Source organism: Triturus cristatus, chromosome 8 (genome assembly GCF_964204655.1).
Source record: "Triturus cristatus chromosome 8, aTriCri1.1, whole genome shotgun sequence".
Lineage (NCBI taxonomy): Eukaryota > Metazoa > Chordata > Amphibia > Caudata > Salamandridae > Triturus > Triturus cristatus.
This window is the reverse complement of record NC_140591.1, coordinates 31,592,270-31,619,379: the sequence shown is the minus strand read 5'-3', so window position 1 is coordinate 31,619,379 and position 27,110 is coordinate 31,592,270. Positions and strand designations below refer to the sequence as shown.

The 27,110-nt window shown below is 44.3% G+C and overlaps 1 protein-coding gene across 1 annotated transcript in view; it reads right to left on the bottom strand.

The window, feature by feature from the left end:
* C8H6orf132 (chromosome 8 C6orf132 homolog) overlaps window positions 1-27,110 on the bottom strand; it is a 151,558-nt gene that overhangs the window by 31,319 nt on the left and 93,129 nt on the right. The window contains exons 3-4 of the mRNA XM_085620795.1: window positions 7,134-7,209; window positions 521-3,866 (exon numbers count right to left, since the gene is read on the bottom strand). Coding sequence (XP_085476921.1) covers window positions 521-3,866; window positions 7,134-7,209 — 3,422 coding nt within the window. The remainder of the gene's footprint in view (window positions 1-520; window positions 3,867-7,133; window positions 7,210-27,110) is intronic.

Below are 27,110 nucleotides of genomic sequence, written 5' to 3'. Positions count from 1 at the left end.
GAAATACCTCTACATTTGGGGTTGGCGTACAATAAGCACGGCCAATCAGCTTTGTTGCCAAAGCAGGATGCAGCCTCCTTGACCAACTTTCTCAACCGGTGATCTAAGGGAGGTGGAGCAGAGTGGCAGCAGCAGAACTGAGGGACTTCAGAATGACAACCTTCAAGGTGAGAAAGGAGAGCCTGCTTGAAGGTAAGACTAACACCCAGGTCCTTGGATTCAGGAATCCGCTGGTACCCAGTGGAAAACTCATTACAAGAACTATAGGGCGCACATGATTTTTGTCTACATGCAAGCTAGCCTTTGCCATGTTACCTTAATGAGCCAGAACTATATTTTAATTCATGAAATGTTATTGTGACGGCAATGCAAAACACGTTAGTACTGCAACAAGGCAGTCGCATCTCTAATAGTATAAGACCACTATTTATTGTTAAAAAAAAAAAGTTACTGCGACAGACAATATAAGTATTACTGAAACAGCGAGAATTCTAAGCGCAATTCAGGTATTTAAACCTACCGTGCTGCAGTTTGACCATGGGAGTAATCCCGATTCTGGGCTATCTGTGTGACCTCCTTCACAACAGAGCTTGGCAGCGCTGATCGCCCTGGAACCTCCATGGATGTTCTTCTCTGCAAGGCAGCCCTGGATGCGATGTTAAATTGCCGAGCATCTGAATCATGTGAGGAGTTGTACTGTCCGCGGTTCGAATTGTACGGCATACTCGACATTTGAAATCGGCTCGCCCCAGGAGCCCTTCTGTAGCTTTGTGAATGCTCAGGCTCGGGCATATACAACCGTTTCTTAATCAGAGAGCGGTGTTGAGGGTCATTGGAGAAGCCGGTGGAATTGTAACTTGAATAGGGATCATAGTTCCTTTGATTTGTAGTAGTTTGTGAAACGAGAGATGCGTGTGGTACAGAATTATGGTCAAACCTCGGACGATTAGAGTCTCTGTTTATCGTAAATGTTTCTACTCTGACTGGCGCGTTGCTCTTAGGATTAAAGTCATTTTGTGTTGCTTTCGATTCCAGGTAGGATGTTACTTCATGGTCGTTGCTAAATTCAGGAGGAGGTGGTATCAAGTCTACATTATAGGATTGTTCATTGTTATCATTGGCAACTGAATATGGAGTGGGAGAAGCAAAGGAGGAGACTTGCAAGTCCGTGGCCTCTTTTTCAAGTAGCCGACTAGAAGACTGTGGAAGGCTCTGAAGCGAACTCGTTTTTTCCAATGCCTGATGGCCCTGATCCTTCCAGTTTTCCTTTCCCATCACTGTAAACGGTGTAGGCGAAGTGAAAGAAGATATCTGAACAGCAGATGAGTTATTGAGACGGGCATTACTGGAACTCTCAGTTTGATGCCGAAGACCTAGAACCTGTCCTCCATTGTCATCTTCTTGAGATAAGGATTCATCATTCCTTGAACTTCGTCTGTTCAAAATTCTTTCTGATGGACTGATCCAGGGCTGAGGATCTGCTTGCTGTTGCTCCACAGAGGTGGGCATTCTACCATTGTATGCGGCTGAAATAGTATTGTTTTTTGTATCTGACATAAGTGGGATAGATTTCGGCTTGACAACAAAAGAATTTGGACTGGAATTACTAGGTCGAAATATTGCAGCCTTTGCCTCGGGCTTGACAGAGCTTGAAGATTCAGACAGATTTCTGTGCTCCCTGGGTTTTGCTTTTTGCGCTCGCTCCTTTGCAGCTAATAGTAGAGCCATGGGTGACCCAGCTTCTACCTTCTCTCCTGTGACTGGATGCTTCAGTTCTGTGCTTTCATTCTGAGATTTCTGTGGGTTGTCGGAAATTGAATAAAAATAAGGGGTTTCTGAAGAGGTTGACCCACTGTCCCAGGACTTATTTGGACTTGCTGGTTCATCATGGGCTTGTGTCAAAGAGGAGATGCTACTAGCAGACATTTGTCTTCCATGATGTGGCTTGTATTGCTGTAGCAAAGTCTCAGTTGAACTTTGAGGCACATTTGTGGGAGTGACTACCTCTGTGGAACTAGGAAAGGACACAGGTGCAGCAACTTGACTTTTTGGCATGGAAGGGAGTGTAGGGGAGGCTGGGTTACTACTCGGTTGTAGGTAATCTGGGGGTGGAAGGACGATGTCCCCTATCTTATTACTAGCACTTAAATTTGACGTCTTGTAGACCCCATCTTTGTTCTCATTATCCCTGGGCAACGGCGGGAGAGGAGCAATCTTTAATAGAGGCTTGGGTATTTTAGGTTCTCCTCTGTTTACCAGATCGCTTCCAAAATGATCAGATTCTTTATTTACATCCCATCTTTGCCTTGCATTTGTAGATGATTCCCTTAATGTCTCCTCATTTTTGGGCATCAACAGTACACGGTTAAGGTTATTTCTTAATGAACTAACATCCTCTTGTGGCTTTTGCCTACTGTCTTTAAATAAATCAGGTGGGCTAAGAACTATGGTTTCCTTGGCCTGTTCCTTGAACAGATCAGTTTTAGGATCATGTGATATTTTTTCATTTGCTCCAATTAATGGCATTGGTGGGCTGTCTTTCTCTGTTAATTTGGTAGAGTTAAAACCATCTGATCTTTGCAAATCAGCATTAACATCTATTTTCTTTTGTTGTGTTGAAAATTGTTCTCCCTTTTTAGGCATAAGATTTTCAAGGTCGTTCTTGAGTTTATCAACTCCATTGGGCTGCTTTCCCTTGGTCTTTGCAGTGAGGGCATGATCATTGCTTGAATTGGGAATTACAATTTCATTGGCATTTTGAGGTTTTCCAGTTGTTGGTATTCTTGTATCCATGGGAAGGGAGTTTATTTTTAAGTCCTGGTTTTTCTCATGCTCCATAGACTGTGCAGGTGGGGCCTTTACAGGTGTCGGTAATTCATTAGGCTCCTGGCTGGTAGGGCTGGGGGGTTCCTCCATCATGAGGATGGATCTTCTTTTGAGAATCGCTTCTTTGAATGAGATATGATCTGGGCCAGCAGGAAAGAGAAGTTTAGCCTCTGCTTTTGGATTAAAACTCGAGGGAATTGGGGACCTGGCCATGGAAGTCTTGGATTCACTGTCTGGCTCATCATATGAGAGGTCCTTTTTTTCTTGTGTTATAATGGAGGAAGTTCGAGCGGGAGCTGGAGGAGGAACTTTGAATGACTTGGGTAATGTTGCAAGGGGATCTAAATGTGATTTGGGTCTTAGGGGTAATGGAGAGACACCACTATTTGAAGAGATTTGATGCGTTACATTTGGTGGCATGTTGGATTGCAAAGTATTTAAGCCAGTCTCTGATTTCCATTCGGAGACATTTTGTGATGGCAGTTGAGCATGGGCAAATGCAGGGGCTGGTGCTGCAGGTGGAGACAGGATATTTAATGGTGGTGCTGGAGGGACCACTGTTGAAGGTATAGACACTACAGTCAGTGGAGGTGGGGCCACTGGTGGAGGCGCCGGTGGGGCCTTCGGTGGTGGTGCCGGTGGGGCCTTCGGTGGGGGCGACGGTGGAGGCGCTGGTGGGGCCACTGGTGGAGGCGCCGGTGGGGCCACTGGTGGAGGCGCCAGTGGGGCCTTCGGTGGAGGCGCCGGTGGGGCCATGGGTGGAAGTACTGGTGGACATGCTGATGGAGCTGCAAATGGTGTAGGTGGTATGAAATCAGGTGGACTCGATGAGGTGGGAGACATGAAGGAAGGTGAAGATGGTTTCCCTTGAAATGAAGGTGCTGGTGGACCAATATTTATTGGTGGTGGTGGAGGTGGCATTGAAGGTGGTGGAGGAATATTGTCATCATCATCCAGCTGCTCGTCTGAACAACGGCTTGTCCTCAAATCCCCAACAGAACTGTACATCCGGTAGTTTCCATTGACCTTTGTTCCATAACCTGCATAAATCAAAGCGTAATAATTATAAAAATGCATTTCAGTGGTGAAATTTATAGCAGACTTTTATAAGCTACGAAACACTATGGCGACAGAATGCGATATACCTTATAAAAGATTTGGCACCCTAATTTCACAAGTCAAAAGCTGTGCATATTAAGGTCCTTGTCATCTTTAAATGTACTGCTCAAGCTTATACCGACTCAAGGCTAATTCCACGATATTACATTCAAAAGTTGTTTTTACTAGCAACGAAGACAACTTTTAATCACACACTTATTTTCAACATACAAACACTGTAATGATTCATTGCTCCACCGAGAATTCTATTTAACACCTTCATGCACACAAGACCCTTTGTCAACTAACATACACTAATATGAACAATCATCCCAGCTAGATTGTGTATTAAGGTCATCCTAATGTTGAGATGAAAGGCAACAATGTGACAAGCAAGTGAATGGTTCAGGATAGGACCAGGAACAGGATCCTAGAGGAATGTCTGCAGTGGTGTCCTGCAATGGAAGGAAAACAATTCATCCCTGGCATTGAAATAAGCATGCCCTTGACCAGAGAAGAGAAAAGCGCACACCCTTGATCAGGGAAGAGAAACAGTAAGCAGCAAGGCTCAGCTGACTGAAGCCTCGAACGAGGTAATCACAAGGACGTGAGCCACATAAAAGCTATAGTGCAGCTGGCCAGAAATAAACTGAAGGACACCAACGAGTGGCAGAACACTATAAAGCGCGCTAGTGTAGTGGGCCTTCCTGGTCAACGAGCCACCACGTACCACTCCTGGCTCTGTAGTTGGATGCACCTACCACATCCTAAGAGGGACACAGTAGTGTTTCCTTTTCATTTGCATAGATAGGATGGTGCTCAGTTAGCTGCCGCTCACCGCTACAATATCCGATCTAATGATAGCATTCTTTTCACCTTTATTATTTAGGTGAATCACAATTTGTAGTTGCAGTTAGAATATCACTGTGAGGTCCTGTTGAATAGTTCAGTCTCATCAACATGAACACCACATTGTGTTCCGTAGGCAACTAAAAACCCCAACTGTCAAGATTAACTTTACCGATCCGAGACGTTCAGTACTATAGGGTGGTAGACCGTCTACATTACTAGCAGTGCTTAACTGGGACTACTGACAGAGAGACCAGCTGGCCAAGTAATCAGTCTTCACCTTTGAAATGTGTCCAATGACCAAGAACCTATCACCTGAGTCCATTAAACCAGCCATTGAAACGTTAGAAACAAGTCACGTGGCATCCTACACTTCCGTCTCCGTCTTTGCGGTGGATATCTACTCATTTTGGGTGGGGGGTTTCTAGGCAGATTGTCCCAAACTATCCAAGTTGTCCTACCTTGCAAATGGAGCCGTTGAAAACCTAGGGTAATGGGCAGACATTGAATGGGGACTTCAGGTGAGTTGTATATTTGAATAAAACACCGCCACCTTGATTCTGGTACGATGACTGAGCAACAGTGTTGAGGGTGAAAGAGGAACGGAAGGCCTTCAGTAGAACAGGTAAGCGTTGGTGCCTTCCTCAAAGCAATGGCACTGCACAGCAATTCAAAGTAATATGCTGGGAGATGGGCAACCTTTGGAGCTTTCCGTACAGCCTGGAGACGCGGTCTTATTTCCTAAAGCCAAGCACCAGCTGCACAGGTACATTCTGTATATTTCAGAGTGTACTTAAAGAAGCAGCAAGGAGCCCATAAGATCAGACATTATCACAATCAAACCTTTCTGAGATTAAAGCGTTGACTAGCAGCAAGTATTTATGTAAGAGAACGGAAAGATTTTCTATAGCACTCAAATATAATAAAAACAGCCAACTAATTTGAAAGAAAGTGGAGGTTTTTGCCACAATTCATAGAAGGGTACATTATCTAGTACTGATGAGCAAATGAATAAACCCCAAAGAAGCTCTCCAGCCGCTACTTTTAGGATCTTAGTTTTATCCATACAGAGCTTGAGAAACTGGTCAACCACCCATTGTTGGCTGGCCAACAAACATTCCCCAAAGAGAAGAAAAGTTACTTCCAAAGCACAGCTTGCCCACTGATTTTAATAGAAAATGGATCACTGCAAATAAATACAACAATGCAAACCACTGGTTTTTTGTATTACGGGACAACCAATTCGCCATCTGGACATGCAATTAGAACTGGACAACTGATCACAACAATACTATAAAATGTAAAGGTGTGAAAGCGGGAGAGGATTAAAGGAGGACAAAGTGTACGTCTAGTAAAATAGTGCACATAACTGATTCCCTGGTTGCACTACACAATTAACAACCATAAAATCTTACTAGTCACTTGTATTTCAGAAGGAGTGCTGGTGATGAGGGTTTTGGCCACATGAACATAGTATGTAAGAGACACCTGACACCCCACTGTAACATAACATGTATTTGTAAAGCGCACGTTCACCAAAGGGTATCTTGGTGCTGAATAGCAGAAGTTTATTGTTACCCAACTCAATGGTACTCATTTTATCGACCACAGATGGATAAAAGGCTGAGTGGACCCACTGGGATTTGAACCTGTGACCTTTAGGTCGAACACAGGCCCCTACAGTGGACACATTAGTCCACTGCGCCACCAGACCCAGCAGAGGCTCACATTCTGGATCATTCTGGATAGGCTCAAAAGGCGCCATCGTCTTTAATGGAGTCCCACAATCGAGAATTACAATAATGGTAAAACTTAAAAGGTTCAAAAACCTAATTTCACACTCTTTTGGTCTCTTTACCATTGTGATCTTTGAACCAGACATGCCACCTGTCCAGTATCTTACAAGAAAAACTTGTATGTTTGGGAATGAAATGGGTTACATACATGACATTCTAGCAAAGATTAGACTTTGCTGTACATGCCCTGTGACCTCAATCTATCAACATGCAGGGGAAATCCCAAGCAACTGGAAGTAAGTCACCGCTAGAACGTGTTTCTTATTGTACTTATACCCTTTAACTTACTGACACCAAGAAATACTATACAGAAATAAATAAAAAGAAGATTTCAAATAATACAAGCATAAAAAAGCAAAGCCTTAAAAGGTTGAGACATCCTCGTTCATTTTATAATTTGAGTGAACACAGAGCTAGAAGTGAATCAAACATGACATTGTTGCCCATTACTGGGTGAGACTATAAACACACAGCCGCCATTTTGTTTTCCTGGCAAGGCGCCCGCATTGCAATCAGCTTCTCTGGTTCTCATGGTGCTATAAAGCAGTGAACAAACCATCTTACCTAGTGAGGTGTTGTCCACAAACCCGAATGGAACCGATGGAGTTGGCACGGCCAGTCCATGTACTTCATGCGAGTTCTAGAAGAGGGTGGGAAAAGGAAGAAATAAATTAATAAAGGAATCCCAACCAATGGGAGTAGTGTGACCCTTGTATTCACCACCAGTCACTTAGATTTCAAAATTGGTTCATTTTCATCTTCCAACCTACCAGAAGAAGATTGCTTAAGTATTATCTGTGGCACATACTTTTACAGCTACGGACTAAATAGTTTCAACAATCAGTATCGACGGCACTCGCCATTATAGGAATGCGCAACAAGAGTCCAAAGGACGCGACAAGGAGCCCCACCCAGGAGGTGCTCAAATGAGATGCTCCGATTAACAATTGTGAAACACTTTCAGAGCATGGATTTGTTTCATATTTATTTATTGAGAAAAAGAAATTAACAATACATAAAAACAAGAATATGTATACAATATTCTAAAATAACGTGTTCATACAAAGTAACAATACATCATAGTAATAGATAACTTATATAAAATTATAGAGCAAATGAAGAAAATAATTTTAGTATATATATATATATATATATATATATATATATATAACGCTCCGGCTTGATTTCCTTTCACGAGTTGCACTCCAACGCCAACAATGAGCCTCAAGCCCACGCTCATATCATAGGTACGGAAACGTCCATCTGCCGATTCCTTTCACAGCCCAAACATCACTCTCGCCTGACGCGTTTCGAATTTAGCATTCTTTCTCAAAGGCCAGTGATGACAGGAAACTACGTAAGTCCAAGCACTACCGCTCTGCATTTATATATTGCGCGCCCTCTATAGGCTGCTCTGGATGAGACAGCGCATTGTATGCTGGGAGATGCAGTCCTGGAAGGGAAATAGTACCCTTTAACAAATACGCAAATTGTTCTGCTGGTATATTTAAGCTCACAATTGAGCCTCAGCAGGTGTAGGCTTCCTCAATATATATATAAAAATAAGTAATATAAGTTTTGTAGAGTAGAAAAAGGAAAAGGTAATAGAGAAAACCTAATTGGATACACAAAAATTAGGTAAATAATAAAGTATAAATATATGTAAATGAATTTATATAAATTAAAGAAGTATTAGAATATAAGGATATATCGTATGAGAAGAGTGGAAAGAAAGGAATTCAAGGATTGTGAAAGAAACAGACCAAATTTGCTGAAACATTTCCTCTTGATCCTGTAATCTATAAATAATACGTTCATGAGAAGCAGTTCGAATCATTGCTATCATCCATTCTTCCTGTGTAGGGGCACTAGATGATTTCCAATGTCGCAGGATATAGTTTTTAGCTGTGGAAAGTGCAGTATGTAAAAGACGGTGTTGCGGGCGTGTAATACTAATAAGACTTCTAAAATCATGTAATAAAATAATAGAAGGGGTAAGAGGAGTGTGGAGAGAAGAATTCAAATCCTTTAGTGTGTTCTCGACATAAGCCCAAAAATTCTGCATGGAAGGGCAGTCGCAAAGTATATGGGGAAGATCACAATTAACTCCAGTACACCTCCAACATTTAGAGTGAGGTAGAAGTCCTGCTCTTTGTAATTTTAGAGGTGTCCAATGCCATTCGTGTAGGGTCTTAAAAAGGCAGAACTTCAAACGAGCTTCTCGGGTACCCTTATCTAGGGCTTCTATCAGTCTGACCAGTCACCGTCTTCAATAATGATGTGTAGACGGTCTTGCCATTTCTCTTGAAGAGCTTTAAGAAGTGGTTGTGAATATAGGTGGTGAATCAAGACACCATACAGGCCTGATAATACCCCTTTATGTGGACCCCAAGTAAGAAGGTAATCTAAGATGGGTGAAGAATTTAGAGACCAGGGAGAAGAACCAAGACTTCGTTTGAGACAGCACTGCAGTTGTAAGTAACGTGTGAGCTGATGCGGCGGGAGATCAAACTCTTCACAAAGTGAATCAAAGGATTTTAGTTCTCCATTTAGGAGAAGTTGATCAATCGTGTGTATTCCTCTTGATTTCCAACTAGAACATTGAGTGAACAACCACTTATACGAATACTTTCATTACCCCAGAGTGGGGTTTTAAGGTGTAATCGGTGGCTAACTCCGAGGATATGAGGTGCACGTTGCCATGTTTGATAAGATGCTTGCATTATTGGATGCGGGGGAGAGGAACGTGGAAGACGGAGTCCATAAAGGAAATCTATACCATCACTTTGATTAAGTATAGAATGTTCTGTTGTGACCCACTGTGGAGGATCTGTTGTACCTGGAAGTAAGTAAACTAGCTGTGAAAGATGTAAAGCTAAAGAATAATGTTCTAAGGGTGGTAATCCCAAACCACCATAAGATCGACGAGCCAATAATTTAGAAGCAGCCAGACGAGGCTTTGTGGATCCCCAAACAAAAGATCGAATTTGGGCATCCACTCTGCGAAGCGTTGACAAGGGAACAAGAAGTGGGAGCACACCAAGTATATAGCTAAAGCGAGGGAAGGTAACCATCCTCACTGCGTGTACCCTTCCCCACATAGAGAGGCCCAAAAGAGACCATTTTGCAAAGTTGGTTTCCATTTGTGTTATAAGGGGTGTATATTATCTGTGACCATACTTGATAAGCCTTTATTAACCAAGACTCCCAAATATTTAAATTGGGATGATTTCCAACAAAAGGGGAAACCATCGATTGACGCTTTAGTGGTACCAGGAGAAATCGACAGAGCCTCACTTTCATCCCAGTTCACTTTGTAACCAGAATGAGTTGCAAAACCATCAATGATCTTAAGTAAAGCTGGCAGAGAGTGAGGGAGATCTTTTAACGGGAGCAGAATATCATCGGCATACAAGTATAATTTAGAAGGGCCTTCTGCTATATGTATACCTTGTACATGAGGTGAATGCCGAATGAGTGAAGCAAGAGGCTCAATTGCTAGTAACAATAAAAGGGGGGAAAGAGGGCAACCTTGTCGGGTACCTCGCTTAATGGGAAAGGGATCGGATAAAAATCCACCACAGTTGACTTGGGCTGTCGGAGTATCATATAAGAGACGAACTTTAGAGATAAATTGGTCACCAAGGCCAAAACGTTTCATGGCTGCAACAAGAGATTTCCAGTCAATGCGGTCGAATGCTTTTTCTGCATCCAATGAGCGAGCCAAAGCATATCCCGTCATCTTATTTGCAGACTACAAAGTATGAGCCAGGCGACGGAGATGGTTCTTGGAAGAACGGCCTGGGACAAAGCCAACCTGTGACTGGTGTATGAGAGAGGGAATGACTTTACGTAAACGTGCGGCTAAAATACTAGCTAGAATCTTTACATCACTATGTATGAGAGAGATAGGTCGATTAATACTACAAACAAGTGGGTCCTTACCAGGCTTAGAAATAACCGCAATCAACGCTCGGTTAGAAATAGGACCAAGTGACTGAATTTGAAACCGCCTCATGAAAGGCAGTAAATAAAGTATCAACAGTTTCTGACCCAGTCCATTTATAAAATTCCACAGGGAAACAGTCTTCTCCTGGAGATTTGTAATAAGGCAGTTTGGTGGCGGCTATAGCAATTTCTTCTTTGCTAATGTCACCACCGAGCCGGGCTCCACCTTCATCTGAGAGGCACGGGAGACTGATATCTGCCAAATATGAAACTATTTGATCCTCAGTTACCGATGTTTCAGGGGTATAAAGCTTTTTATAGAAGGATGCAAAGGTATCTACAATGTCCTGTGGTCTCGTAAGGATCTCACCCCTATCTGAGCGTAAGGCAGGAATAGCCATAGCTGCCTCACACCGTTTCAATAGAGCTGCTGGTAGACGGCCTGCTTTTTCACCCTGCTCATAATGTCTACCCTTTAGGCGTTGAAGAGCATACTCCGCTTTAGAAGTATATAAGTTATTAAGCTCCAGTTTTGCAAGTTTACGACGGTTGGGTGATGTGGGATGGGATGTGTATGAACGTGTGAGAGAAGTTATTTGAGTCTCTAATTCAGTACGACGTAAAGAGTTAGACTTATTAGTTTCCGCAGCATCACTCATCAACTGACCGCGAATGGTTGCTTTAGCAGCTGCCCAAACAATTCTGCCAGAAGAGACAGATGATTTATTTACAGTTAAATAATCAGAAATGTGTGACGGAGTAAAAGCTTACCTTTGGGAGAGCGATTACTTTGAATATTCATACACCATGGTTTACGACCTGGGGAAGCTAAACCAATCTCTAGAGTAATAAGGATAGGGGCATGATCGGATAGTGCGGCCTCAAGAATACAGGATTCAGTGGCGATTGCTACCAATGGATGCGAGATGAGAAAATAGTCTATCCTAGACTGTGTGCCATAGGTGGAGGAGAGAAAGGTGTACTCTGGGTCAGAAGGATGACAAAGATGCCAATGGCCCACCAATCCATGATCTGATGTTCTATCTCCCAACAGGGCTCGGTCTCCTTCATTGCATCTGTCTAAGGGACCCGTTCTGTCAGTTATAGGGTCTCGGGCAAGAATCCAGTCACCGCCAATAATGTAACTAGAAGCACCAATTTCTACCAGTAAACGATTCAAACTGAGAAAGGAGGCGCGTTTGGCTCCTGTTGGAGCATAAACCGAGCCAACACAGAGGACCTTATCACCCATCTTCAGCTTTGCAAAGATGTATCTGCCATCTAGATCAGTCCAAGTCTTAATTATTGTTACCGGTAAGGATTTATGAAGAAGGATAGCTACACCGCATTTTCGTGGATGAATCTCATAAGGAGGAAGATGTGTCGTAAGATCGCAATGAATGACTTTTCCCACCCAATCTCTTTGCAACTTAGAGGATTCTAAAGCGTCTAAATGGGTTTCTTGTAAAAGAGCTAGGTTAGTCTTTTTTGTTTGGAGGTAGGAAAGGTTTTTTTTACGCTTTATAAAGTGTGTAAGGCCATGAACATTCCATGATATAATGCGTAGAGGATGTGAAGCAGAGGAATTATTCACAGCCATGTGCGGATTAGTGAAGAAAGTAACAGATTATACGTAGGAAAATATAGAGAGGAGAAAAAAAATCAAGGATGAATGTGGGAGGATGAACAAGGTAAAGAAAAAAGGTTCTAGGCAAAAGGATAGAGTTGGTGTATGTTACTTAGGAATATAGAGGAAGAATTCAAAAGGACTTAAAGTAGAGAAATTAAAATGACACAAGAATTAGGAAAGAGAGGGAAAAAAAATGAATATGGGTCAGAAAATAAATACTACACAAGGAGAAAGGTGCAATATAGGGGAAGTAGAACTGCGCTCTGTGGGTCCTGGCTTGCGGGCTATGCGCATCGGGGGAAGCCCCGCACAGCGAGAGGCATAGAAAGAGTGAATGGATATGGCAAGTAGTAAACAGTATGTACAGGAAAGATTTGAAAAATTATGGTTATAAAATAATTAAGTATTATAGTAGGCTACAGTATGAGAAGAAAAGGAGAGAGTTAAGAGAGTAATGGAAGAATGAAGTATTAAATACAATCATTATAAGACTTAACAGTTAAATGGGATAAAAATGAAATAATTATTGCAACAGTTGAATCTTATCAGGTTTGATTAATATAAGGTAAAATATATCAAGTAGGTCATACAATTGTTAATTAAATTTTTTCTTAAATATACGCAATAATAAATGGAAGGACATACAAGATAAGGATATAAACAATACTGAAAGCAGTGAAGAATAAAGATTATCTGTATCTAAGTAGAGTGCCGTAGGAAAAAACTGAAGAATGAAGAAAAGCTGATTCTTTTGAAATTTGACGTTAAATCTAAGTTAAGAACAATTAAACAGCATATAAATAACATTTAATAACAATGTAAATCCAAGTGTGAGTAAAGAACAGAATATCTAAAGAATAAAATAAATATACAGTAATAGGAAGGCGTAATAATAAAAATACTAATAAAGAATATAATGCATAACTTTGAGGCAATAGTTCCTACGTGTAATGTAATTCTTCATGAAAAAAATCAAATTATATATATATATATATATATATATATATATACACACACACACATACATACACATACATATCAAAAATTGTAATAAGCATAACAGTGCCCTCAAATAGAACATTTTATAACACAGTGAAGATAAGTACAGTTACACCATATTCTATATATTTTTTTAGAGGAAAAGGGAGGAGGATGAAAATTTTATTAAAATAGAATATATAATTTATACCGTCAATAATGCACAATTGAGTAAATAAATAAGTAGATACTCATCAGGTCAGGACTTCAACAGATAGTAGTATATTCCCATCTTGTCCATTCTTCAAGATATCAATAACAGAGGAGTAGAGCAAGTTCAAGGTACAGAGTCATCAAGTGATGTTAGAGGTTTAATTGGAGAGCGTGATTTGTCTCGGTCTCTCTCTTGCGTGAGAGTAGCTACTGCTTGTAGGGCTTGAGCAAGATCACCAAACAAGCGTGTACTTCTATCTTGAACTCTTCCTCTTCTGTGAGAACGAACTGAGTTACGCTGGACATTATAGATCTTTTTGTTTGTTGATGGAGAAAGTGAAGAATGGATCTCTGATAGGGAATCAGTGTATTCCATTTGTTGGGTGGAAACATGGTCCAGGAAGCGTTGAAAGTCATCTGGATTGAAGAAGTCTTTTGATATGCCATCCTTGGTAATTTGTAGCCACGCTGGTTCAAAAAGACCATATTTAATGTCTAACTGACGCAGGCGAGGCCGAAAAGAGAGAAAGGCTTTGCGACGGTCAATCGTTTCTCTGGCAAAATCTGCAGATACTCGAATCTCATGATTGTCAAAAATATATGGACCATGCGTAAGTGCTGCTGTGATTAATTGTCGAGCTTGTTCATGCCACAAAAAACATACAATGTGCACACGTGGCTGCATATTCTTTCCCACTTTAGGAGGGCCAATACGATGTGCTCTTTGCATTTCTAATGGCGGGTCAAATGTGAGGCCTGTAATGTTCGGAAGAGTTGCTTTTAGGAAGGATTTAGCATCTGATCCTTCTATTCCTTCCGGAAAACCAAAAAAGCGCACATTATCCCGGCGGTTTCTATCTTCTAAATCAATTACTTTGCTTCTTAAGAAGAGAAGTTCTTGGTCTCAGTCTGGTATATTTTGGAGGTAATTCTCAACTGTGGTTACTCGGTCAGTGAGACCAGCAAGGCGTTTCTGGAATCCTGCAATATCAGCATGTATGGATTTAGTCTCCGTCGTAAGAGCAGAGATAGATGTCTCCATTCCATCCAAACGTCGTCCAACAGCAGTAATCTCTTGAAGTATTCTTTCCATAGTAGAGTCTGAACCAGTTGCCATCATAGGATTAGATGACTTTTGAGCTGCTGGGACAGTGTTGCAGGTGTCTGAGGCAGAACGACTCTGGCTTAATACCTCAGAATAAGAGGGTTGTTTGGAAGATTTACTAGCAGACATTCGAAGCCGCAACTGTGCAAAAGCCGTACTCTGGTAATTTCCTTCCTCACAACTACGTAGGTTTCTGAGATAAAACTGTTCGCATCAAATAAGGGCGTTACCACTTTGTCAGTTTTTTTATATTAACACCCACAAAACGCCTTTAGCTGGTATCAGGAGGAAAGAGCAGTGTTTGTGCTTCTAATAATATTGACTTACAGACTCCTTTCCAGGTAGAAAATATATTAGCTCATTTGCCCAAAGTTGCTTCAAGCAGCACAGGTATCTGATAGCTGAATATATAGCACTTCTACTCAAAGTGAGATTAGGAAGCAAAGAATAGTCCGTATTTATAAAGCTTCTTGTAATGTGAAGAACTCAGCACACTATTTTAATGATAAAAGAGAGAAGACAGGCAGATGCATCATTCCTGAAAAATTCAGACTGATTGCAACAACATAGTAGGTAGTGCATATAATTTCTCACACCTTGACAGGAACAGAAATAAAGGTAAGTCTGGTTACCATACTTATGAAATTTCTTGCGACGCGAGGAACCCAGCACACTATTTCACTGGTAATAGAATAAATAGAAGGCAGGCAGGTGCATTATTCCTGAGAAACACAGACTAATTGCTGTCTTGTGGCCAGTAGTGCATATCTGATCGGAACCGAAGTGAAGAAAATGAAAGCCAGGCATGCCAGTCACATATTAAAACAAATTGGTACTGTCGGACTTCAAGCAGGAAAGGCATCCAGCAACAAAGTGTATAATTCTTTCCTCAAGTGGAAGTGAGGCAGTGAAAAAATAGTCTGTATTTTATAAAGCTGCGTTTGTTAAAAAGAACTCTACATTTGTTAGGCAGGCAGAGACATCTCTCTTAAGCAGCTCAATTTAATTGAAACAATGCATCTGGTAGTACGTGTTTTTCCACACAGCTGACAGTGATGGAGCAGGTAAAGCAAAATTGTGTTTACCTCGTCTATTCTTCATGAAAATATTAATCATTTAACTGTCTAAAATAATAACTTGAATTAACCGTGTGCTGTGTTATATTAATCAACTATTTGCACCCTTTGTAAACACCAATTACACGTGGGACTTATTGCTATTTGCATGGCAGAATAACCTTAATTACCAACTGTGGTACGCATATTAATAGTAGTACGTGTGGTAATAGAATATTGCATGATTTATGTCGCTTTTGTGATGTTTGCATTCCCGTTCTGGACCGAAGGGTGAGTTTTATTGTTTTAAATGTTGCTAAAAGCAGGGAAAACACTGATACAAAAAGGAATTAGTGAGGGTATAACATTAGAATTTCCATTTCTGTATATTAATTATTCTTTTGTGTTTGTTTTGCTTAAGTTGGCATTTGGGCCTATCAAAATATGGCATCCAAAATGGAGTTTGGAAGTGGCCACCGTCTCGTGAGCGCGATGCCTACTGCGCAGACTCGGATGGCTCCGTAGACCTCCAGGCGACCCCAAGGCACAGTGTTCCTGGTCAAGGATAGGAACATGGAGGACTGCCCGACTTCAGTCAGTAGAAACTGGTCTAATCGAACAATGGATATATACAAAAGCGCAACAACAATGTTGCATGAAGATGACATATTTGGGGGAAGTGAACCAGCAAAATCTGTGAGACCCCAAGCCAGTGGGAAATTTGGACGATATTGCAAAACCTCAAACGGACCAATGGGATCATAGTATTGGTAAAATAATGTATTATAAAAAGGGTAGTAGAATAGGGAGGAGTTTAGAATGGAGATCGATAGATGACCGCACACTCCTATCGACCCCACAGGCGATGACAGATGCTTGCACGATTACCGGCCCTTTGGAGATCTTTGGGACTGTAACGTGCTGAGCAAAGAACTTCTCGGACTTTGAGTCTTGGCCTGCTTTATTTGCACAATTGAAACGGCTAAAATTGGTTATGCAGAGCCAATTGAAAGATTAGAAAAAGCCCGATAGCCAGAATAGGTAAATATAAAATGTCACTGCGATTCGTGTTGGATTAAAATTCTAAACTTTAATTGACCAAAATGCTAATATTAATTGCAAACAATATTTAGATAAACAAATAATTGATTAACCGAACTTATGAGTTTGTGGTTTGTCGATCAAGTGATTATAGGTTTCTGCAAGCTTAAATGTGTTTTAATTTACGTAAATGGGTCGCGACACTGCTCGTCATGCTGCAAATAACCCCAAAGGATTCTGGATAGTGTAGTGGCTACGGTGAGTACGCCTACGCCACGAGTATATAGAAATATAATGCCATCCCTGGACACGTGTTTCGAGGTAATTGCCTCTCGTCAGCAGGGAGCAGGTAGGTATGCGGGGTGCCGATGACTGCCATATATATAGGTAAAATACCTTCCAAGGCGCGCAGGTGCAGACACCGGGCTCGTCAGCCAAAGTCGCTCGAATGAGCTATTAGTAATTTACGTAAATGGGTCGCGACACTGCTCGTCATGCTGCAAATAACCCCAAAGGATTCTGGATAGTGTAGTGGCTACGGTGAGTACGCCTACGCCACGAGTATATAGAAATATAATGCCATCCCTGGACACGTGTTTCGAGGTAATTGCCTCTCGTCAGCAGGGAGCAGGTAGGTATGCGGGGTGCCGATGACTGCCATATATATAGGTAAAATACCTTCCAAGGCGCGCAGGTGCAGACACCGGGCTCGTCAGCCAAAGTCGCTCGAATGAGCTATTAGTAATTTACGTAAATGGGTCGCGACACTGCTCGTCATGCTGCAAATAACCCCAAAGGATTCTGGATAGTGTAGTGGCTACGGTGAGTACGCCTACGCCACGAGTATATAGAAATATAATGCCATCCCTGGACACGTGTTTCGAGGTAATTGCCTCTCGTCAGCAGGGAGCAGGTAGGTATGCGGGGTGCCGATGACTGCCATATATATAGGTAAAATACCTTCCAAGGCGCGCAGGTGCAGACACCGGGCTCGTCAGCCAAAGTCGCTCGAATGAGCTATTAGTAATTTACGTAAATGGGTCGCGACACTGCTCGTCATGCTGCAAATAACCCCAAAGGATTCTGGATAGTGTAGTGGCTACGGTGAGTACGCCTACGCCACGAGTATATAGAAATATAATGCCATCCCTGGACACGTGTTTCGAGGTAATTGCCTCTCGTCAGCAGGGAGCAGGTAGGTATGCGGGGTGCCGATGACTGCCATATATATAGGTAAAATACCTTCCAAGGCGCGCAGGTGCAGACACCGGGCTCGTCAGCCAAAGTCGCTCGAATGAGCTATTAGTAATTTACGTAAATGGGTCGCGACACTGCTCGTCATGCTGCAAATAACCCCAAAGGATTCTGGATAGTGTAGTGGCTACGGTGAGTACGCCTACGCCACGAGTATATAGAAATATAATGCCATCCCTGGACACGTGTTTCGAGGTAATTGCCTCTCGTCAGCAGGGAGCAGGTAGGTATGCGGGGTGCCGATGACTGCCATATATATAGGTAAAATACCTTCCAAGGCGCGCAGGTGCAGACACCGGGCTCGTCAGCCAAAGTCGCTCGAATGAGCTATTAGTAATTTACGTAAATGGGTCGCGACACTGCTCGTCATGCTGCAAATAACCCCAAAGGATTCTGGATAGTGTAGTGGCTACGGTGAGTACGCCTACGCCACGAGTATATAGAAATATAATGCCATCCCTGGACACGTGTTTCGAGGTAATTGCCTCTCGTCAGCAGGGAGCAGGTAGGTATGCGGGGTGCCGATGACTGCCATATATATAGGTAAAATACCTTCCAAGGCGCGCAGGTGCAGACACCGGGCTCGTCAGCCAAAGTCGCTCGAATGAGCTATTAGTAATTTACGTAAATGGGTCGCGACACTGCTCGTCATGCTGCAAATAACCCCAAAGGATTCTGGATAGTGTAGTGGCTACGGTGAGTACGCCTACGCCACGAGTATATAGAAATATAATGCCATCCCTGGACACGTGTTTCGAGGTAATTGCCTCTCGTCAGCAGGGAGCAGGTAGGTATGCGGGGTGCCGATGACTGCCATATATATAGGTAAAATACCTTCCAAGGCGCGCAGGTGCAGACACCGGGCTCGTCAGCCAAAGTCGCTCGAATGAGCTATTAGTAATTTACGTAAATGGGTCGCGACACTGCTCGTCATGCTGCAAATAACCCCAAAGGATTCTGGATAGTGTAGTGGCTACGGTGAGTACGCCTACGCCACGAGTATATAGAAATATAATGCCATCCCTGGACACGTGTTTCGAGGTAATTGCCTCTCGTCAGCAGGGAGCAGGTAGGTATGCGGGGTGCCGATGACTGCCATATATATAGGTAAAATACCTTCCAAGGCGCGCAGGTGCAGACACCGGGCTCGTCAGCCAAAGTCGCTCGAATGAGCTATTAGTAATTTACGTAAATGGGTCGCGACACTGCTCGTCATGCTGCAAATAACCCCAAAGGATTCTGGATAGCAGTGTCGCGACCCACTACGTAAACTATTTAAAGCTCTTTCGAGCGACTTTGGGCTGACGAGCCTGGTGTCTGCACCTGCGCGCCTTGAAAGGTACTTTACCTATATATTTTGGCAGTCTACTTGGCACCCCGCATACCTACCTGCTCCCTGCTGACGAGAGGCAATTACCTCGAAACACGTGTCCAGGGATGGCATTATTTCACATACTCGTGGCATAGGCGTACTCACCGCTGCCACTACATTATCCAGAATTCTTTGGGGCTATTTGCTAGTATGACGAGCAGTGTCGCGACCCACTACGTAAACTATTTAAAGCTCTTTCGAGCGACTTTGGGCTGACGAGCCTGGTGTCTGCACCTGCGCGCCTTGAAAGGTACTTTACCTATATATTTTGGCAGTCTACTTGGCACCCCGCATACCTACCTGCTCCCTGCTGACGAGAGGCAATTACCTCGAAACACGTGTCCAGGGATGGCATTATTTCACATACTCGTGGCATAGGCGTACTCACCGCTGCCACTACATTATCCAGAATTCTTTGGGGCTATTTGCTAGTATGACGAGCAGTGTCGCGACCCACTACGTAAACTATTTAAAGCTCTTTCGAGCGACTTTGGGCTGACGAGCCTGGTGTCTGCACCTGCGCGCCTTGAAAGGTACTTTACCTATATATTTTGGCAGTCTACTTGGCACCCCGCATACCTACCTGCTCCCTGCTGACGAGAGGCAATTACCTCGAAACACGTGTCCAGGGATGGCATTATTTCACATACTCGTGGCATAGGCGTACTCACCGCTGCCACTACATTATCCAGAATTCTTTGGGGCTATTTGCTAGTATGACGAGCAGTGTCGCGACCCACTACGTAAACTATTTAAAGCTCTTTCGAGCGACTTTGGGCTGACGAGCCTGGTGTCTGCACCTGCGCGCCTTGAAAGGTACTTTACCTATATATTTTGGCAGTCTACTTGGCACCCCGCATACCTACCTCCTCCCTGCTGACGAGAGGCAATTACCTCGAAACACGTGTCCAGGGATGGCATTATTTCACATACTCGTGGCATAGGCGTACTCACCGCTGCCACTACATTATCCAGAATTCTTTGGGGCTATTTGCTAGTATGACGAGCAGTGTCGCGACCCACTACGTAAACTATTTAAAGCTCTTTCGAGCGACTTTGGGCTGACGAGCCTGGTGTCTGCACCTGCGCGCCTTGAAAGGTACTTTACCTATATATTTTGGCAGTCTACTTGGCACCCCGCATACCTACCTGCTCCCTGCTGACGAGAGGCAATTACCTCGAAACACGTGTCCAGGGATGGCATTATTTCACATACTCGTGGCATAGGCGTACTCACCGCTGCCACTACATTATCCAGAATTCTTTGGGGCTATTTGCTAGTATGACGAGCAGTGTCGCGACCCACTACGTAAACTATTTAAAGCTCTTTCGAGCGACTTTGGGCTGACGAGCCTGGTGTCTGCACCTGCGCGCCTTGAAAGGTACTTTACCTATATATTTTGGCAGTCTACTTGGCACCCCGCATACCTACCTGCTCCCTGCTGACGAGAGGCAATTACCTCGAAACACGTGTCCAGGGATGGCATTATTTCACATACTCGTGGCATAGGCGTACTCACCGCTGCCACTACATTATCCAGAATTCTTTGGGGCTATTTGCTAGTATGACGAGCAGTGTCGCGACCCACTACGTAAACTATTTAAAGCTCTTTCGAGCGACTTTGGGCTGACGAGCCTGGTGTCTGCACCTGCGCGCCTTGAAAGGTACTTTACCTATATATTTTGGCAGTCTACTTGGCACCCCGCATACCTACCTGCTCCCTGCTGACGAGAGGCAATTACCTCGAAACACGTGTCCAGGGATGGCATTATTTCACATACTCGTGGCATAGGCGTACTCACCGCTGCCACTACATTATCCAGAATTCTTTGGGGCTATTTGCTAGTATGACGAGCAGTGTCGCGACCCACTACGTAAACTATTTAAAGCTCTTTCGAGCGACTTTGGGCTGACGAGCCTGGTGTCTGCACCTGCGCGCCTTGAAAGGTACTTTACCTATATATTTTGGCAGTCTACTTGGCACCCCGCATACCTACCTGCTCCCTGCTGACGAGAGGCAATTACCTCGAAACACGTGTCCAGGGATGGCATTATTTCACATACTCGTGGCATAGGCGTACTCACCGCTGCCACTACATTATCCAGAATTCTTTGGGGCTATTTGCTAGTATGACGAGCAGTGTCGCGACCCACTACGTAAACTATTTAAAGCTCTTTCGAGCGACTTTGGGCTGACGAGCCTGGTGTCTGCACCTGCGCGCCTTGAAAGGTACTTTACCTATATATTTTGGCAGTCTACTTGGCACCCCGCATACCTACCTGCTCCCTGCTGACGAGAGGCAATTACCTCGAAACACGTGTCCAGGGATGGCATTATTTCACATACTCGTGGCATAGGCGTACTCACCGCTGCCACTACATTATCCAGAATTCTTTGGGGCTATTTGCTAGTATGACGAGCAGTGTCGCGACCCACTACGTAAACTATTTAAAGCTCTTTCGAGCGACTTTGGGCTGACGAGCCTGGTGTCTGCACCTGCGCGCCTTGAAAGGTACTTTACCTATATATTTTGGCAGTCTACTTGGCACCCCGCATACCTACCTGCTCCCTGCTGACGAGAGGCAATTACCTCGAAACACGTGTCCAGGGATGGCATTATTTCACATACTCGTGGCATAGGCGTACTCACCGCTGCCACTACATTATCCAGAATTCTTTGGGGCTATTTGCTAGTATGACGAGCAGTGTCGCGACCCACTACGTAAACTATTTAAAGCTCTTTCGAGCGACTTTGGGCTGACGAGCCTGGTGTCTGCACCTGCGCGCCTTGAAAGGTACTTTACCTATATATTTTGGCAGTCTACTTGGCACCCCGCATACCTACCTGCTCCCTGCTGACGAGAGGCAATTACCTCGAAACACGTGTCCAGGGATGGCATTATTTCACATACTCGTGGCATAGGCGTACTCACCGCTGCCACTACATTATCCAGAATTCTTTGGGGCTATTTGCTAGTATGACGAGCAGTGTCGCGACCCACTACGTAAACTATTTAAAGCTCTTTCGAGCGACTTTGGGCTGACGAGCCTGGTGTCTGCACCTGCGCGCCTTGAAAGGTACTTTACCTATATATTTTGGCAGTCTACTTGGCACCCCGCATACCTACCTGCTCCCTGCTGACGAGAGGCAATTACCTCGAAACACGTGTCCAGGGATGGCATTATTTCACATACTCGTGGCATAGGCGTACTCACCGCTGCCACTACATTATCCAGAATTCTTTGGGGCTATTTGCTAGTATGACGAGCAGTGTCGCGACCCACTACGTAAACTATTTAAAGCTCTTTCGAGCGACTTTGGGCTGACGAGCCTGGTGTCTGCACCTGCGCGCCTTGAAAGGTACTTTACCTATATATTTTGGCAGTCTACTTGGCACCCCGCATACCTACCTGCTCCCTGCTGACGAGAGGCAATTACCTCGAAACACGTGTCCAGGGATGGCATTATTTCACATACTCGTGGCATAGGCGTACTCACCGCTGCCACTACATTATCCAGAATTCTTTGGGGCTATTTGCTAGTATGACGAGCAGTGTCGCGACCCACTACGTAAACTATTTAAAGCTCTTTCGAGCGACTTTGGGCTGACGAGCCTGGTGTCTGCACCTGCGCGCCTTGAAAGGTACTTTACCTATATATTTTGGCAGTCTACTTGGCACCCCGCATACCTACCTGCTCCCTGCTGACGAGAGGCAATTACCTCGAAACACGTGTCCAGGGATGGCATTATTTCACATACTCGTGGCATAGGCGTACTCACCGCTGCCACTACATTATCCAGAATTCTTTGGGGCTATTTGCTAGTATGACGAGCAGTGTCGCGACCCACTACGTAAACTATTTAAAGCTCTTTCGAGCGACTTTGGGCTGACGAGCCTGGTGTCTGCACCTGCGCGCCTTGAAAGGTACTTTACCTATATATTTTGGCAGTCTACTTGGCACCCCGCATACCTACCTGCTCCCTGCTGACGAGAGGCAATTACCTCGAAACACGTGTCCAGGGATGGCATTATTTCACATACTCGTGGCATAGGCGTACTCACCGCTGCCACTACATTATCCAGAATTCTTTGGGGCTATTTGCTAGTATGACGAGCAGTGTCGCGACCCACTACGTAAACTATTTAAATGTGTTTTAGCTGGTTCTAAATCACCATCAACCAGTCCAACTAATTGGTCCGTCGACCAAGTGGTGGAGTGCTTTGATGTTAAGGTTAGGATCCTATAAGTGGCGATGCAAAAGTATATTCTGTAAATAACTTTTCTTCCCTATAGGTAATAAGGTACTCCCCCACATGTCCAGCGCTTTACTATCATCCCTCCTGTGTGCAGACTCGTGAGGTGTGACGTGTGAGTGTTGGTGTTATGGGCCCCACCAATGAATACGTGAGTGAATGAGTTAATGTGACGGCGGGTCTGTGACGCAGGGAGGATACTTGATATAATTTTGGGGTTTCTCCGGCTTTGCGCTGGATCAGTGTTTTCTGGTAGCAGAATGATGGTTATTATTGGCTAGTTTGGTGATTATTGCTTATTGATTTTAAAAAATAACTCTACATTTATTAGGCAGGCAAAGGCATCTCTCTTAAGCAGCTCAATTTAATTGAAACAATGTATCTGGTAGAACGTGTTTTCCACACAGCCGACAGAAAAACAGAAGTGAAGGCAAGTTGAATAATAGTCTGAAATGTGAGCCCTCATTAAGCAAATTCACACTGAAAGGAGATGTTTAGAAACAGAGCGGAATTCTCCAGAGTCCTAAATCTCCTCAGAGGCTTCTTCCTGCACGCACCACCGACTCTGCTCTGAAGAAAGGTCGATCATTCATTACTGGAAGCCTCTTTAGTTCAAATGAAAACAACATTGTAGCCCTCAGGTCCTCCGCAAGGCAGACAGCCTATTTTAAGCTATCTACAGGAGCTCAGAAAGCTCCCTTCTGCCACCCGGGGCTCTCCGGGGCTCTCCTCGACATGGAGCTCCGCGCTCAAGCGGCCATCTTTGTCTCGTGACTGGACCGCCCCCCAGAGCATGGATTGGAACCATTTTGTTACTTCTAATTAGCACTGAAGCCATCATTACAATATTCCCTTTCATAATGGCGATAACTGTACTTAATACACGGCGCTTCCTCTGTGCAGTGAGGCCCGATCACCAACATCACAGGGGGGCCGAGCCGTAGAAGCATCTTTGGCTACTTGGCCCTTTATAAAATAAATAGGATTGAGGCCACCTGCTGAGGCTTCCCTTCTTTTCAGCAGTGGAACTCGAGGCTGCAGCACGTAAACATTGACAGCAGTGGCGGCTGGTGATATTTGTCAGCGGCGGGGCACAAAGATCCACTGTGAACTGCACTAAGCGAGCAACCCAAGCAAGGCTGTCCGTCTCTCCCACGGGGAATGGGCAGGGTTCTCTTCAAGGAAAAGGGACATCTCCCACTTTGTGGGCCCCTCTGCCACCCTCCACTCTACTGCTACGTTGTGCGTCCTCTTTGTGTTCAGAACAGAAGGCTTGCTAGGTTCCCCCCCCACCCACGTGATTTTGGATCTACAACTTCAATTCATGCTGCATGGGGCAGAAAGCACACCGATTAAATAAGGAACGAACAAAGTTTTCCTTTCAAGCTCTTCAGTAGCTGAACATTCCAGAAAACTCTCTGCTGAACATATGTGACGGAACATGAAAACGAAATTCTCACTAAAATAATGAGTTCAGACCTTCCAATAGGTGGGGCCTGTGATTAGTTTCAATGCTAATTAAACGAAATAACCTGCAGCAAACTCACAAGAGAAACAAGGTCAACTATAAAATAAATTCTGTAATAAGTTATGGTTTGTAAGTCCCTTAAAATGCACTTTCATTTATTAGCACTGACTTTTCATTGTTAAAAATGTTTAAACTTCTGATGCGTTTGCTATTCCTAGTTTACGGGGCGAGTTTTCAAAGACCCCAAAAACATGTAATTAGATGCAGCTCCCATAAGTTACTTGTGCATACAGTTTATTTTTGCAAAATTGCTCTTTTACTACTAATTCTTGGCCCATCACAAGCCTTCTATAGGAAACCAAGTAACCCAAGTAGAACAGACACATTTTTAGCTTATTTAACCAATACTACCAGAGCATAGCCCATTCTTCACACCTAGATTTTCCATTTGTAAAGCACATATACCATTCTGAAACTGTATATATGCCTATATGTTAGGGAGTGCTGTGGCAGACACCACGGCACACCCGGGCGCAAGTTAAGCTCCACTCAAGAAATAGTCATGTGTTGAGCTTTGCCCCTAGTACCGAATGGAGATGGAAAAGCAACGGAAGCTAAGCGCCATAAAAACAGCCGCAATTAAGCGCCATAAAAACAGCCGCAATTAAGCGCCATAAAAACAGCCGCAATTAAGCGCCATGTTCATGACTCATCATCCAGACAGGGTCTAGGGTCACCACTTCCCTCCAGCTCTTTACAGACACTCTTTTCAGGCATGGACTTTTATGTCAAAGGCTAATGCACCCTATGTCTTATTTTGCATCTAATGAACTAGTTAGTCGAACACACCTGACGTTATTACTTTGTAGTTGGAGACCTAGAGGCATTGAACCCGAGACATTTTAATGCATGGGCAAAGTGGGCTCTGGCTCGGGGCCCCAGCCTCTTAGGGGCCCCCGGATAGAGCCAGCTCTATTCTCCACACAGTCCGGCCCTGCCGACCTTGCATGATTCTTAAAGATACATTGTTTTAAATACCACTTTCTTTTAGTTTATTTTTAGGTCTCGCCTGAGACAGCGCTTTAGCGCTGTTCTGGCGAGACTTATAGTAGGCACTTTTGGAAGTGGAAACGAGTGCATTTCAGGCCGCCAACTACAGTGCATGTGCTCCGGGCGCGCGCACAATTTGGCAGCCTGAAAGCATTTGTTTTCTTTCACTTTCGCGGCTGCACGGCCGCCCGCGAAAAGTGCTCACCATTTGCCAGCCTGCATTGCCTCTCTCCCCTACCCCCTCCCTTATCCTCTCTTTTATCACACTCTGTAGTGTTCCAAAGAATGTAAACAGGACCCCGCTTCCCGGAGCCTAATTGAAGTCATGCCGATTTTTAGAGCACTACTTCAAATAGCTGTTAGCAAAATATGTTAAAGCATGGCTTGCCGCAGTTACGGACCTCTTCATTCCCAAACTTAACTCCAACCCCTCCCTCTCTTACACTCGCTAACTCCCACACAGCTCAACATTACAACGTTGCCTGGTGATGGACTTATTTTCCATGGTTAATGTCCCCGAGCCCATGCTGGGTGAGCCTCTGAGCTCAATATTTCAACATTCTCTGATGATGGATTTCCTTTCCAATGTTAATGTCTCCGAGCCCATGATGTGCGAGTCTCGCAACTCCACATTTCAACGTTCACCGAGCAGGCCCTTATCTCCCCACCCTGCCAGTCTGTGGCTGCACCCTGAAGCCCCGCGCCACAGAGTGATCCCCGAACGCGGATATTAATCATGCTAACGACCCCCTCTTTAATCTGAAAGGCGACCCGTCCCAGCCTCCACCTTCTAGGTTTCTTCCCTCAGCCACTTCTGAGTTGCGCTCCTTGTTCGCTAATTACATTTCTTTCTTTGCTGATGACTTCTAATAGGCTCGGACGGGAATAATTATGCGGAGACATTTCATGGCCTGCCGGATCAGGAATTCCCAGTGAGTTAGTGACAGGCCTTTCAGTCGCCGGCAGCCTTCCCCCAGCACCGAACAAGGCCCGAGCAGCGGCCCCGGGGGAGCCCAGCCTGCTCCCACTGTCACTCACACCCCGGCCTCCTCCTCTGCAGCACCCCCACCCCTCCACTCCCCTTCGCTCCTCTTCTCTTCACACCCACCCACCCACTCACTCCCCTCCTCCGAATTCCGCCGCCACCCCCTCCTTCACGCAGCCGATT